The sequence below is a fragment of the Dermacentor albipictus genome, chromosome 1 (assembly GCF_038994185.2).
Source record: "Dermacentor albipictus isolate Rhodes 1998 colony chromosome 1, USDA_Dalb.pri_finalv2, whole genome shotgun sequence".
Classification (NCBI taxonomy): Eukaryota; Metazoa; Arthropoda; class Arachnida; order Ixodida; family Ixodidae; genus Dermacentor; species Dermacentor albipictus.
This window is the reverse complement of record NC_091821.1, coordinates 497,604,469-497,619,903: the sequence shown is the minus strand read 5'-3', so window position 1 is coordinate 497,619,903 and position 15,435 is coordinate 497,604,469. Positions and strand designations below refer to the sequence as shown.

At 48.5% G+C, this 15,435-nt stretch overlaps 1 protein-coding gene across 9 annotated transcripts in view; it reads left to right on the top strand.

The window, feature by feature from the left end:
* Positions 1–15,435, top strand: part of LOC135908829 (phospholipid-transporting ATPase ABCA3-like) — a 324,046-nt gene that overhangs the window by 219,520 nt on the left and 89,091 nt on the right. For 8 of the 9 annotated variants that reach the window (XM_065440659.1, XM_065440663.1, XM_070532569.1 and 5 more), the window contains one exon: positions 10,146–10,271. The exons of the other annotated variant lie outside the window; for it this stretch is intronic. In XM_065440659.1, the coding sequence (XP_065296731.1) occupies positions 10,146–10,271 (126 nt within the window). The remainder of the gene's footprint in view (positions 1–10,145; positions 10,272–15,435) is intronic. 9 annotated transcript variants of the gene reach the window in all.

The window sequence follows — 15,435 nt, the reverse complement described above, 5'->3', positions numbered from 1 at the left end:
CATTGGAGCGTCTGGTTGCGGGTGGGCCAGTAGAGTAGTGGTAGCAATGGCCTTCTTGGCAGAGACAAAAGCAGATCCAGGAGCATTAGTCAATGAGATACGCGTGCTAGCTCGTGGTGTGCCAGAGAGTAGAATGTGCAGAAGCTGCAAAGTTGAAGCACAACAAGGAATGAAACAGCGGTAGTAATTGATGAGGCCCAGAAATTCCCGTAATTGCGTGGTGGAAGATAGACGTGGGAAATCTTTAATGGCTTGGACACGGAATGGTGCGGGTTGGATGCCATGCTCATCTACTCGATGGCCCAGGAAATTGAGAGAAGCAACGCCAAACTCACTCTTCGAGATGTTTACAACCAGGCCATATTGACGGACGCGTTCAAACACCTTATGTTGGTGAGATTCGCGTTAAACAGCAGAGTCACTGAATACAAGAATGTCGTCTAAATAGACGAAGCAACAAGTCAGGCAATGGAGTACTTGAGTGACGAACCACTGAAATGTTTGAGCGGTGTTACGGAGGCCTAATCGCATGTGCACGTATTCAAACATGCCAAGAGGGGTAATGATTGCGGTTTTAGGAATGTCGGAAGACTTGACCGGAACCTGATAGTCGGCTTTTGCTAGATCTACCTTACTAAGTATGCAGCAACTATAAAGCCATGCGGTGAAATCGTGTGTGTGGGGTATAGGGTGCCTGTCGCTGATCGTCACTTTGTTTAGGGTGCGGTAATCGCCACACAGTCGCCAATCACCCGTCTTCTTGTGCGCCATGCGTAAAGCAGATGACCAAGGGCTAGCGGAAGGTCGAACGAAGCCCAACTCGAACATGTGCTCGAATTCTTCGTTTGCAATTTTCAGACGGTCTGGTGCTAAACGGCGAGGTCGTGCGTATACTGGTGGTCCTTTAGTCGCAATGTGGTGCCTGCCGTTGTGCACTATTGGACGATCTGGCGAGGGGGGTTCGAACAGCTGTAGACATTCTTCCAGGATGTTTCGGTACTTGCGTGTGCGCTTGTACGAGACACAAAGGTGGTGCAGACGTGGTGATTCCTTGTACGGACAGGTTCGTTGAGGAGTCAAGAAGGCGACAGTTGCGAAGGTCGACGGGAAGGTTAAACGTCCAAAGAAAACCAGCGCCGATGATTGGCCCGCGGACATCAGCGACAGCATATGGCAGCATATGCCGTTTACTTCCTATCTAGCTGTCTTTTGTTGTGACAAACAAGGGCCCAAGGTGGTTTCGGCAAACAGTATTTGTGTGAAGCTCCAACAGAGTGTTTTACGCACAGTTTAAGATTCTTAGCTTGCTTATTTCCAGCTTTACTAAGGTATTAGATGGAGTAATTCATAAACATCTCGTTTGGAAATTGGTTTTTTACTAGGCCCTCTAACTTATTTTATAAATGATCGAAGCGGTCTGCGGTGGATGCATGAAAGAAGACGAAGAAGTGGGCTAAGGGAGAAATGAGGACAAAGAAGTTAGAATAAAATGGCGGACGACGCCCGTCTCACTGAGATTATGTCTTTTCTACTGCCGTTCTAGTTAGAAAGGCCACAATAATATCTCATCTCTCTGTTCTAAGGCTGCGTATTTGTTTGCAAATACCAGCTTGAATTTGTCTGCCATTGCCCTTACGGCCTCTAGGTTGACCTGTTTCTTTTTCACCAATTTTACTCTTTCTCTCTTAATATTCAGGTGAATCCCAGCCCTCACTAACCTATAATAACTGCACTTTACCCTGCCTATCACTTCTACATACTGCACTATGCTGGAGTCGGCAGAAAGTATGAAATCAACTTGATTTCTTGTCCCCCCCCATAAGGCTTTTCCATGTCCAATTTCTCTTGCTACGCTTCCTGAAAAAGGTGTTTGTTATTCGCAGCTTGTCCCTTTCTGCGAATTCTACCAGCATCTCTCTTCTAATGTTCCTATAATCGAGGCCATAGTTTTCAATTGCTTGTTTACCAGCTTGCTTTTTCCCCAATTTCGTATTGAAGTCGTCATTAGAGAGATGATATTAGAAATGAAGATTACATAGAGGTAACGAATGAAACCGTAACTAGGCTGGCTTCAGAGACAGCAATGGAAGTGGGAGGCAAGACACCAACGCAACCAGTAGGCAAGTTCTCCCAAGTAACAATGGACCTAATAAAGAAGTGACAACCAAGGAAAGTATCCAACTCGAGAGATAAAATAGAATTCGGCGAACTGTGAAAACTGATCAACAAGGCAAAAATAAGGGATATTCGAAATTATATCGTGAGAAAGACTGAAGAGGCCGTAAAATTGGACGCAGCCTGAAATCAGTGAGGAGAAAACTTGGCATAAGACAAACGAAGATGTTTGCACCGAACGATAATCAGGGTAATGTTATCAGCAGTCTCGAAGGTGTAGTAAAAGCAGCGGAAGAATTTTATATTGACCTGTACAGTATCCAGGGGAGTCAGGACACCACCATTCGAAACAGCAATTAACAGGATACAGAAACACCTCTTATATCTAGCGATGAGGGCAGAAGGGCCTTGCAAGACATGAAACGAAGGACGGCAGGAGAAGATGGAATAACTGTCAATTTAATAAAAGATGGAGGAGACATATTGCATGGAAAACTGGCCGCTCTCTATACGAAGTGTCTATTGACAGCAAGGGTCCCAGAAAACTGGGAGAATGGAAGCATTGTACTTATCCACAAAAAAGGGAGACGTTAAAGAGTTGAAAAATTTTAGGCCCGTCAGCTTACGCCCAGTGTTATATAGAATATTCACCAAGGTAATTTGCCATAGAATAAGGGTAACACTGGACTTGAGCCAACCAAGGGAAGAGGCTGGCTTCAGGAAGGGATAATGTACAATGAATCACATCCATGTAATAAAACAGATAATTGAGAATTCCGCGCAGTACAATGTGCCTCTCTATATGGCTTTCGTAGATTACCAAAAAGCATTTGACTCAGTAGATACCAGCAGTCATAGAGACATTGCGTATTCAAGGAGCACGGACCACCTACGTAAATATTTTGGAAAATATCTACAGAGATTCTACAGCTACCTTAATTATGCACACGAAAAGTAGGAAGATACCTATAAAGAAAGGCGTCAGACAAGGAGACACAATCTCTCCGATGTTATTCACTGGGTGCTTGGAAGAAGTAGTCAAGCTATTAAACTTGGAAGGCTTAGGAGTAAGCATCGACGGCTAATATGTGAGCAAATTTCGGTCTGCCGATGACATTGTTCCATTCAGCAATGGTGCAGAGGAGTTACAGCAATTATTCAGCACCTTAACAGAGAGCGTGCAAGAGTCGGGTTAAAGATTGATATGCACAAGACATGATGAATGATGAGGAATACCCGAGCAAGGGAACAAGACTTCAGGATCGCCAGATAGCCTCAAGAGTTTGTGAAGGAGTACGTTTACCTATGTCAATTAATCACAGGGAACAGTGGTCATGAGAAGGAAATTCATGGAATAAAAATAGGTTGGATCGCATGCGGCAGACATTGTGGGCTCCTGGCTGGAAGCTTACCATTATCATTGAAAAGGAGGGTATACAATCAATGCATTTTACCGGTGCTGAAGGTAACGAATGAGGTTTTGTAATTCAACGTCTTCGTACGGCTGCTGAGCAAAGTCGACATGAGTGACGATACAATGAAAGGACTCGTCATTGTTGGTGTCTTTTGACGTCGTGTCTACAGCTGCTCATGTCAGGCAGTCAGTGTCGGAATGGTTTCATCCTGTCTTGAATACATATGTAACGAAACTTCCTGCAACCTTAAGCTCCCACGGGCAAGGAGTCTAGAAGGTTCGCAAGCCAACGTTTGGCGTTGTAGTCGGCGACAATGTTGACGGGCCCCCTGCAAAGATGGGGAGAAATATTGACGCCGCCCATAATATGGCAAGGCATCCTTTTTTACATTTAGAATAATTTGTCTTCGCTTCGGATAAACACCGGCTGCCATAAGCAAGGGCACCTTCTTGGCCGTTACTCTTCTGCATGAGTACTGCGCCGAGACTGATACCACTTCCGTCGGTGTGAATTAATGTTTCGGCAGCGTCGTCAAAATGGACGACGGCGACTACAGGATTGGCGGCGACTACAGTTGGCGCTGAAGTGTCTTAAACACCTCAATGGGCGCTCTTTCACTTGTGAAATCGGCGTTATTCTTCGTTAGACGTATGAGCGGCTCGGCGATTCGAGAATTTTGGTACGAAGTGGCGACAGTAGACGTGCAGTCCGAAGAACGTCCGCAAACCTTTCTTATCAGTTGGTGGCGAAATGTTTTGAATCACAGCTGTTTTGCCAAGGTCGGGGCGAACGCTTTTACTGTCTACTAGGGACCAAGGAACGTAACTTCTTCTAAGGAACCTAACTTCTAGGGAACCGGCATTTTTGCAGGTAATGATGTCAGACCGCATGCCTAGATTGCACTTAAACCATGTAGTGCATTCTGTAAAGTTTCGTTCTATAAAGTTTAAGGAAAAACAACGACATACCCGAATACCCGAAGCAGGTGCACCATTTCAGGCGTGCCCAGGGTGTGCATACCTTTTGCAACGTGGGCGGGTGCATTGCACATGCCAAATGGCATCGCTCTGAACTCGTAGAGCCCGTCCGGCGTTAAAAAAAGCAGTCATGTCCCGATCTCTTTCGTATATTCAAGTTTGCCAGCATCCGCATTTCAAGTCCATGCAAGAAAAATGATCCGCGTGGAATCCAACGTGTAATCGATTTGGGGCAACGATTTTGACTGCTGTAGGGTCACTGCTGAATATGCTTCATCGAGTGCGACAACGTCAATGGAGCACGCAATTTTTTCTAAAGAAGCCACGCAGGTTCCTTTGTTAAGCCGTTGTTTGTGTCCTCTACAGTTTGTTAAGCACGACGTAAACTTGTCCTTTCTGGAGTCTGCCGATGCTCCGCGCTATCGTGACACTCTAGTCAAAAAGCAAGCATTGTTTGCTTTCAATAACATCCTCAATATCGCGCGCATGCTCAGCGCTCAGGGGAACGACAATGCTTACATAGGGTGGCAGATTTCCAAGGTCGCCGACAATATGTAGTGAGACAGTGTGTGCGGCGTTTACGTTAGTCGGTAGGGCATGGGCAGCAGAAAATGCTATAAAGTTCGTCCTTAGGTCGATCACTGCGCCGTTCTCTGTTAAGAAGTCAATCCCAAGAATGACGTCGAGGAGCACTGTTTGAGAGCAACGAACGTCACCAGGTACCTATGGGCACGCACTGTAATTATTGACGTGCGCCTTCCGATCGGAGTGATAATGTGACCGCCAGCCATGCGAATCAGTGGGCGTTGCAAGTTGGTTGGCACTTTCTTCAGCTTAACGGTGACCGACGGAATAGTCTGCTCCCGTGTCCACTAGCCCTGTAATTTTATGGCCCTCGATGAGACCTTGCACATCCGATACTGGCAATGCGGCCTTACTGTTCCGTCTTTTACAGTTGCAGGTGCGTTGTAATGTAGAGTCTGTGCGGCGGCGTAACGACTCGGACGTACCTTGCGACATAGACTCGTGCTTGGGCGTCATCTTGTCTTGGCGGCGGTGTGTCATCGAGTCGGAGTGACATGGTGTCGTCGAATTGAGATCGAGGTGCTGTGCCGTCGCTATTGGCTCAGCTGTGTGTGTCTTCGTCCCATCTTTGGTTGGCATTGCTTCACGTCCTTGCTGTCGAATTTAATCGGCACGTATGGTCGCGGAGTCGCCGATGGTTCGATGAAGGAAAAATTATTGACTTATTCGACGCTCAGCTACCTCAACTCCTAAAGCAACCACTCTCAATTTCCACTGCGGGGGCTAGAAAACCTCCCACGGGTGGCTGCGTTGTTGGCAATGGGACGAGGTAAATTGCCGAGGGGACTCTAAGCGTCAGGAGCGAGGCCCTCCACTCTCCGTCTTAGCCATGTACCACTGGGTTTCTTGAGGACGCTGTCAATGGTCCATGCAGTGAAAATCTTCGCAGTCCGAGGTCTCGGAAATGACACTGTCGGTAAACGTGGCCGGCTTCGCCTAATAAAAGCAGAGGTGGTGGTGATCCCCAGTTTTCCAGATGTTGCTCATCCTTGCATTGCTGCTCCTTGCTCGGGAACGACTAGGTGAAAGTGGCCGAGCATGACGGCCAGTTGTTTCGAATCTGCAGCTGGACGGCGCCTTGCAAAAGGATGGTTGGCTGAATGTGTGCAACTCTGCACTTGGCACGCGCGGGAGACCGTGAGCAGCCGCGGTGTCAGTCGCAACTTGAGACTGCATGACTGCCAATGCCGCCTGTAGCTACCCCGAATGCTTCCTGTGTCCAGTGGAAAGTTTTACGTCGCTTTTACCTCACTTTTTCGTCACTTTTGCGTCGCTCATTAGAAGCCCATCTTATTTTATTCTGGCGTGTTGGGGTCCCTGCTACGGCACAACCGCGTCATTTCTTAAGCGAAACCAGCCACGCTTCCATTAGGCTACTGCCTGCCTTCCTGACTGCAACATCAGCTCTACTCGTTCCTTACATAGGGCCCTTGCGAAGGCCTGCAGATGCATGGCCTTGAATGCGGCCCATGTGGTAAATGATGAATCTCGGTTCACATACCAAGTTTTCGCCGAGTCATGAAGTGAGAAGAGATGACGCAGACTGGCCTCGGTGTCCCAGTTGCCAAAGGCAGCTACTCGCTCGAAATATTCAAGCCAATCTTTCGCATCTTCATATGACGTCTTATGGAATCGGGAGGGCTCACGTGGCGGCTGCAAGATGACCGGAGCCGCATTCGGAGCGTGATTCATTGTAGTGAACGTCTCCTGCTTGCCTCGGGCGCCGTCGTAATGCGACCGTATTCAGGATGCAGGTTTTGTTGGCGTCGTCCGCTCCGGTGTACTCTACGAGGTTTTCTCACAGCGGGCTGCCGTGATGGGATACCAGGGGTGTCCTCAACACGGACACTGTACCCAGCAGCTCCACCAAAATGTCGCGTGTAACGCGACAGTGCTTCTACAGCGACAGCAGTACAGAGACCTTGAAACATGTTTTCTTACGGCAAGCTTGTGCCCGGTTAGGAAACTAGTGTGGCGGTGGGTCGGGCAGCCACTGTCGAGCATCGGCGCGGGAATAACCCGCGTTCTGACACTTAGGCGAGTATTTATACACATGCGCGGTCAATCAAAAGCATTCGACGCGAACGCACTAATGCAACGTTACGAACAAGAATCTCATAAGGATGAGCGACGTGCCGGTCCAGCATGGAGAGAAAACACAACTTTGTTGCAGGGACCCTCGACAAAGACAAGTAACACTACGTGGCAATATGATCGGCCCTGCGGTTACATTTAGCGTACTGCGACGGCAAATGAGAAGGCTTTCACAATCTCATCTGAGTGGCTGCGATGTAGTGGATAATCTCATGTAGTCGTTCGCATTGCATCGGGCGCGGTGCGTTCACAGCGAGCCTCGTAGTCCCGGCTCGCGGTATGCGTACCGGTGGTACACGTAGCCCGCTTCTACGAAGTGAAATCACAGCGGGCCGTGGTCGGGGGCACTCCATATGTGTGTCGTCCTTGGGGTGCTGCGTGGGCGGACAGGTGGGCGGGCTGGAGACGGCGGCTTCCGGCCGCATTGCTGCATGGCCTGACGTGGCCGCAGAGTGGGTATGTGTTGGCAGGTGGCAGCGGCGTAGCTTATCGCTTCTGGCTGAGGCTGCGGTGGTTCAGGTACTTCTAGTTACTGCTGGATCTCCTCGCGTACGATGTCAGCAATTGAAGCCACTCAAGGATACGATGAAGAAAACTTGTTAAGCACAAGATTCATGATTGCATTGCGCTTAGTGTTACACTGACGGAAGAGCTAATGGATAAACTTGAAGGAACAAAACGTGGACGCACATCGTTATTGTATAGGATAAGCACTTCCCGCAGAACCGTTCTGACGGACTCACACGAGTCGCCTGTACCCAGTGATTGAACTTCGGAGTAGTTTGTCATAAACATGTGGTGGTTCTACTGCTTGTTACGCGTTTCAGTTAGTGTTTTCTCTATGTTAGTGGCCTCAGAAAAATGTCTTGGCTGACTTTTGGTGGATTCACCATCATTCCGTCGACAAGTCCCTGCTTCACACAACGCATGAATAGGCGAACTTTCTTCTATTCGGACATTTCCTGGACGGCGTGGCGGGAAAGGTGGGTCATCTCTTCTGTAAAGATGGCAACGTTCCCATTCGGCATCTGCACTCGGGCTTCCAATATAATTTCGACCCTTTCTTTTCGGCCAACGCTCAAGAAGGCCATAAGGAAGCTGCCGCGGAACTAGTCCCACATTGTAAGTGTGGAATTCCGGCTCTCGACCCAAGAGCTCACGACGTCTTCCAAGGAAAATTATACAAGGCGCGGCTTTACCCGAGAGGTCATGTTGTTGGAGGCTGAGAACGTTTCGAAAGTTTCGAGCACAGTTTCCGGGTCGTCCAACAACGCTCCACAAAATTAATTCGCTGGGCTGTTTCAGTACGATGGCTGCAAGGGATGGTGGGTCAGTTTTCCTGGTTGCTTACTTGGCCTTGGCTTTTCCAGACGTCTCGGCTAAAAGTTCATGCAACGGGGACAGGTCTTGTAGCTCGCGGCTAGCTCGATAGTCAGAATTCAGGAACGACGCTGGCGTCGTCTTTAGGGTTTGCAAACTGTTTCGAAATAGACCACTAAATACCACGGTAGTGAATTAAACAGTCTTATTTCTTATCTCTTATGCTTCATTAGTCAAAACAAGGCAGGTACATGTAATTACATATATACGGGCTATTCTACGTACTTTACACTCTTTTTACACACAGTCCCCCTACCAGTTCAGACATTTCTCTCATCGCAGCACAAAATTTAACATGCCCCTGAGGTAGAACTCGTCTGGCTGACTGTGGAATCACCGTGGGACTGCTGTCTTGGCTTCATCGTTGCACGTGAATCACTGTCCTGCCAAGAACTTCAGGGTACCAAAAACTTGGAAATCACTAGGGGTGAAGTCCGGATTGCATAGTGGGTGGTCCAGACTCTACCAGTGAAATGGCCGGTGCAGGTTGGTGGTTCTGATTGCCAGATGTGGCCTCGCATTGTTGTGGAGGATAACCGTGTTGTCCACATCGAGAATCCGTCGGCCTTTTCGCCTGATGGCAACCAGCAGACGGGATAGTGTGGTAAAACAACTATCGCGACTGATGGTTGCACCTTGTGGCATGAAACACAGCAGTAGCCGTCCTCGGCGATCCCAGAAACCCATTTACGTCACTTTTCCAGCATAGGGCACTCAACGGTATTTTTTGTCACAAACGAACCAGGATGTTGCCATACCATGCTCCGCTACTTCGACACGGGCGTAAAATGCAGTATCCACGTTTCATCGCCACTAAAAACTCGGTCCGGTTAAATTTCACCCTCGTCGGCATACCGTTGCAGATTATTCAGTGAAGCAATCAATCGCTTGCCTTTCATCACGTCATGTAATTGCTTAGGCACCCATCGACATGACAACTTCCGGTAGCCTACGGACCCGTGAACGATGTCGTAAACACTCACATGCGAAATGCCAAGCTCCTTGGAAATGTCAGTGAGGTGCAGACGCCGATCTGCTTTCACCATTGCATCCACACGGGAAATGTCAACAGTCAGCGACGCACGCGGCCTCCCCACCCAAAGGCTCATTGTCATGCAAGTCTTCACGGCCTCTTGCGAACTCGCAACACTACCACCTCGCACTCCTCAAAGCGAGACACCTTCCCCCTTACGTGAGCTGCATTTCCCTGTGAATTTGGATGGGTGTTCATCCCTTGCTGCATAGAAAACGAATCACACTTCATTGCTCGTATACCACAGACGTGTGAAGCACAACCGCAGTCTCCAACAACTGACAGCAGCACGGTGCAGAGGAGAGACCGGCAGATAAGGCGGGGCCCATCCAAGAAAGGTCCACCGCTGGGAATAGATATGTTGACTTCGCATTTACAGCCGTAATTTGGCTAAAAAAATAGGGGCAATTATTTTCTAATTTGGCCTCGCTCAATTTTATTTAATCTTTCTATTGTACACTTACAGAAATCATTATTGGCAGCAATAGAGAAACTGGAACACAACTTAAGTTTCTAGTATATTTGTTGCGTGTCCTATTTCTTCAGAGGTCTTGGCTCTCATCGTGGCCTGCTTCGCGCCGGCTGCCATTCTCTGTTCGTACTCTATCGCGGAACTGTCCAACACACTGCAGTCCACTTATGCCGTCTGCGTAGGACTCTTCGTCGTAGGAGGTAAGTACGCTAACATGCTTTCTCAACTAGGACTGATGGTACATTCGACTAATGTGCACCGCTCCATCCGATTCAGTTTGCAGCAAATCTGAGCCTAGTATAGATGCGTACATTAAGCTGCTCTGAACGCAATCAGAGTAGCCACGCCACCAGAATTCTTCCGGGTCTTGGTCGCGCGCCAAGCTCAAAGATTACAGCAACTCCTGGCACTCTGAGCAGGAACGCAGTGCCCTGAATGAGACAACTGAATGTGTTCCAAGCTTTCGATTCTGGCTAAGCCAACGCAACGCGCATTGCTGGAACGAGTGCTCGAAAGCGATCAATTGGAGGCAGCATTAACTTCGTCACACTATAATTTTACACAGCAAATAATTTTTGTGCAAGTTTAATTAGATAAGACCACTTTCTTTTTAGGTTAGGAGACAAAGGCGATACTTTCATCAACTTCGAAGGAATTGGGGACTAGCTCACAATATTTTATAGGGAATATTGCACCTACATTATAAAGGCTGCTTGCTTTGAAGGTTATTAGGAATAGTGCCGGTCATATCGCAAGGGTAAGAACAGCGTTACCTGGACAAGAGCACAAGGAAGACTGCCTAAGTTGTGGCCGCAACGGCTTTGGAGCCATGGCGCACCAACAAAGTCAAAGCAACAGTATTCAGGGCAGTTTTTACCGCTCAGAGTATGTGTCCTAACGTCACGTGAAGTTCTCAGCGCTCGAAGGACACCTTTAGGCGTTATGTATACGGGAAGGTAGAGCATCAAAAGCAACAGCATCGATGAAAACAATGATAAAGAAAACTATCCAGACAAATCTTCAAACACTTTATTTTCGGAGCTGTGATGCAAGTTTATATAATATATTTCTGATGTTTAAATGAGACGAGTTGAAAGGTGAATGGATGGGTGCATGCTCCAGGCGTCAATATGTAATCACGTGGCTATTTTACTTCTTTCATTGCTTTGTTCATAACGCTTTATATCAGGTATATTTTTCAGAATGCTGGCTAAGTGGTTTTCAAGTATGCTAGTTAAGACATATTAACGTTACTTTAGAATATTTTAGCGCCTTATCTACTTTGTGTCAACATGAAAAACAATTCACTGATGAATGCGAACTTGTGCATCTGTTCTTCGTCTGCATGCAGTTTGTGATTCTGAAGATGCTAGAAATGTGCCGCAATAAAATTTCCGACGAACAAAATTATTTGCTGCAGGAAGGGTATCAACAGATTTTGCAGGATCAGAAAAGGAAGCCGAGGCAAACCATGTCAGTGACTGCTGCATGCGCACTGCGCTCCGCATTCGAATAGACGCTTATCTGGCTCCAGCGAATGTACTTCTACACTGTTTCCACCTCAGAAGCAGAAGACATCTAGCTATCTCGTCAATGGTTCAAAATTTTTTTTGAACATTGGTCAGCGTTGGGCCACTCCGTTGGGCCACTAACAGACGCCATGAACGCCGATTCTCCACACACTATAGCCGCCGGGACTGTCGGTATAGAAGCGGACGCTGTACTGGAGAGCCAATTTCCCACATCAGCAAGAACAACAAAAGCACCCACCGAGAAGAACGTGACCGACTATCAGCCCATGGCCCTTGTTTGAGGAGATTCGCGCGAAAGGAAGGGTCTCAGAACGAAGGAGGATTCCGACAAAGAGACGCGTACTTCGCGACCACTGAGGCGGTGATTTCGAACTAGCAGGCGGAATGGCCACCGGGCGCAGCAGAGAAGAACGCTCCGTGGTTTGACGTTCCAAGCAAGAGACGCCGTTCTGAAGTCCCCAAAATCACTGCTCATCAAGAGAGGCACACATCAGCAAGGACGATACTCACACGTCGCCCCGCTGAATGACACTCGGCGCCCCCGCTTCACGTGGTGGAAAGTGCACTCGCTGCCCTATCGCTCACAGGACGCTTGACGCCGCACCTGGCGTGGAAACGTGAGCGTTTCAGCAACACGATCCAGATTCATATCTATAACTAAAAGCAGGCTTCATACATTCTGAATGGACTGAAAAAGATCGACTGGCCGGGACTACCATCAATGACCGTAACCGTTCACTGCGCCCCAAGCGCGAGCATGTGCCACCTCGTCATCTACTGCACAGCGCCCGAGGAGAATGAAGAAAGTCTACTGCGCTCGATCTATTCGGCAAAAGGGAGCGTGGTGGCGGTGCGCCGCATGTGAAATAGCGGCACAATGGCAGTCACCGTGGACATACAGTTAATGCATCAGCGCATAAAGTACAACGGACAGTTGTTGCCGACCCACCCATGCGTGCCGCGCGTCCTGGTGTACAAAAACTGTACTCAGCCTGGCCACAAGGCGGACATATGCCCCCATACAGGTGGATGTGCGTTGTGCGCCACACCTCATTCTAATGGTAACGAACGCTGCCCAGCCTCCAGTCCTCACTGTCGCTTGCGCAACGAGGCTGGCCAACTGTGCATTGACGCAACATGTCCCACGAAGATCGTCAGAGAAAGCAAATCGAGAAAATTGACGAAAACACATCGCTCGCGTGGCAGGTTGCGAGAGAAAGAGAGGAAAAGGGAAAGGCAGGGAGGTTAACCAGAGAAAAAGATCCGGCAGATTGAGATGCCGGACGAAACTAGGACCAGGCACAAGCAATATGACTCCCGTAGCCACTCTACCGTGACAGCTCTGACAGTTGAAACACTCCCTGTGAATAGCGAAACTTCTGGGACACCGATTAAGAAAGTGTAATATTTAATTACTTAATTATATATTTAATTAAACTTACTTTACAGACCTCGCGGGAGAGATTGTGTAAAGAGAAAGGTACATTGCGATGAGCTGCGTTATGTACACCAGTAAGCACCAGCATTTTGCAGGAAAAACACACACAAAAGAAAACACTGTACTGGGAATACAAGGCAAACAAAAGACATGCTGCACAAAGACAGAACTGGAGAGTATTAAGTAGTACATTAGAGAAAACAGTTGTAAATAATGAACTTACATCATGAAAGAATAGAAAAAGATAAAATTCTAAAACAAAGCTATTGTATGAACAATAAATATCAATATGCCGTCTACAAGCAGGCCCCGTATGTACTCTATTATGTTGGTAAAATGATTTGCTAGGATATTCTAATGCATTGGCAGGGATGCCCAGATACATGCCGAAACTACTATAGACGCGGAATCGTTGCAGCTAGGCCGACTGCAAGCAGGAATTTGTCGCATCGAAGCGGCCATGAAAGAACTAATATCACAGTAAGCTAAAGCAAGAAATGCGTACGAGGTGGAAACCAAGTGGATTCAGGCCGACAAAGGAGCACGAACAACCAGTCCAGACGAAGGTGGATGTCAAGAGAAGCAGGTGCAACAGCATGATGCACCTGAACAACACGTGCAGCGAAAGTCGAACAACTCGGTCTTGAACCAACGGCAGGGGCAAAAGTGCAAGACACCGCCTTCACAAGAATGAAAAGAGTAGCAGCCGGACGGCACCTACAGAATTCAGGCAAGGAATCCCTAGCTAAGATGATACCTGAAGCGGTAACCGCAGCTCTCACGGCTCAGCAAGAACGCGCTACGACAGCTCTCTTGGGGGCTAGCGTTCGACCGTAGACCTGTGATTGCCACCATGGCTTCCACAAAGCAATGAAGCCCCACGCGGTCTGACGGTGCAACACAACCGTTTCGTGTTGTCACATTCTTCGTCTCGTGTTTCCCTTGCTGTAACTTCCGAAATCATGGTTTAGCTCCCCAGCCCCCCGAGTCCCCAGCAGTTCTCCGATGGAACTGTCGTGGACTCAGGACGCGCGTACCGGAGCTGAACTTGCTTTTCTCATAGACGGGCTACTCAAAAGTGTTTCAGCTGCAAGAAACGCGAGGCCAGTCTGCGAACATACGAATCTGGACTGGCTACTTCCAACCGAGTATACAACATGACAATAGCCGCAAGACAGGCGGACGTCGACGCCCAAGCTGCAGTGTTTGTGCACAACTCAGTGCCACAAATACAAATTGACAAGTCCACTTACTGCACAACGCACCAAGAAGTCTTGGCCGTTTGATGCAAACTGGGCAGTCGCTCTAACATCATGTGTTAGTAGAGCCTGTGGCCCGATACGTGCAGGCTCTATCCTGGTAAACTCGACTGGATAGCCGCCCTTGAAAACCATTACCCAAGAGAGCGGCTGCTAATCGGGGGACTTCAACACGCTCCATACAGGGTGGAGCTACGGCAAGGTCTCTGTTCGAGGAACCGCATTGGTAGGTTCAGTGGAACGAGCCAAGTTGCTTCTGCAGAACGATCTTAACTACCCAACTCATCATGCACTACACCCGCGGAAGTGCAACACAACACCTGACCTGACTTGGGTGCCACCAGGACTTTTGCGGGAATGGCGACGTCACCCAGATAGTATGGGTAGGGACCACTAACCGATCTGGATCACTTTTATAAAGCCGCCAACCGAACCTTCAAAGTCGCAGCATTCATTGGGCAGCCTCCAGGGAAAAGTCACTGCCTTAGGCGATACGCTTGCAGCGGACCAGCTGCCAAGGTGCACGGGGTCTTAAAATGAACACCGTACACCCATCTACTGAACTTGTGGGACTGCAGAAACCGACTTCAAACGAGCTACCGCGCCAAGAGTCGTTGTTACAAAAACTTACTCAAAGTTCACCGGCTCACTAGTACCGCACGGCGCTATACCCGCAAACTTCACCGGAACTGTAGGGAAGAGCACTGCGCTTCTTTCAACGAACGAACGGGTTTGTAGAATATGGGGTCTACCTTTCGTGCCATCAATCACAGCGGAAGCGGAGGCGAGCGCCACCGAACAAGGAAGATAAATTGCCAGTCACCGGTTTAACAGCACTCAAGTTCCAGTATGAGGCGTCACATGCTCTTTTTTTCACAACCGGCAGAACTCACAGAGCCCAGTTTGTAAGAACGATACCCGGTACTCTCCGAACAGTGCGAAAATCCCCGCTTTACCTAGACAGAATTGGTGCCGCCCTACATACTGCCAACAGGCGAAGTGAACCATGCGGAGACGGCGTAATATGGTCGGCTCTTTTGAATCAAGATGATAACCATCTGAATGATCTTCTGAAGCTGATCAACGACGTCTGGACCACAGGCGTACTGCCCGATGACTGGAGGCATTCGGTGGT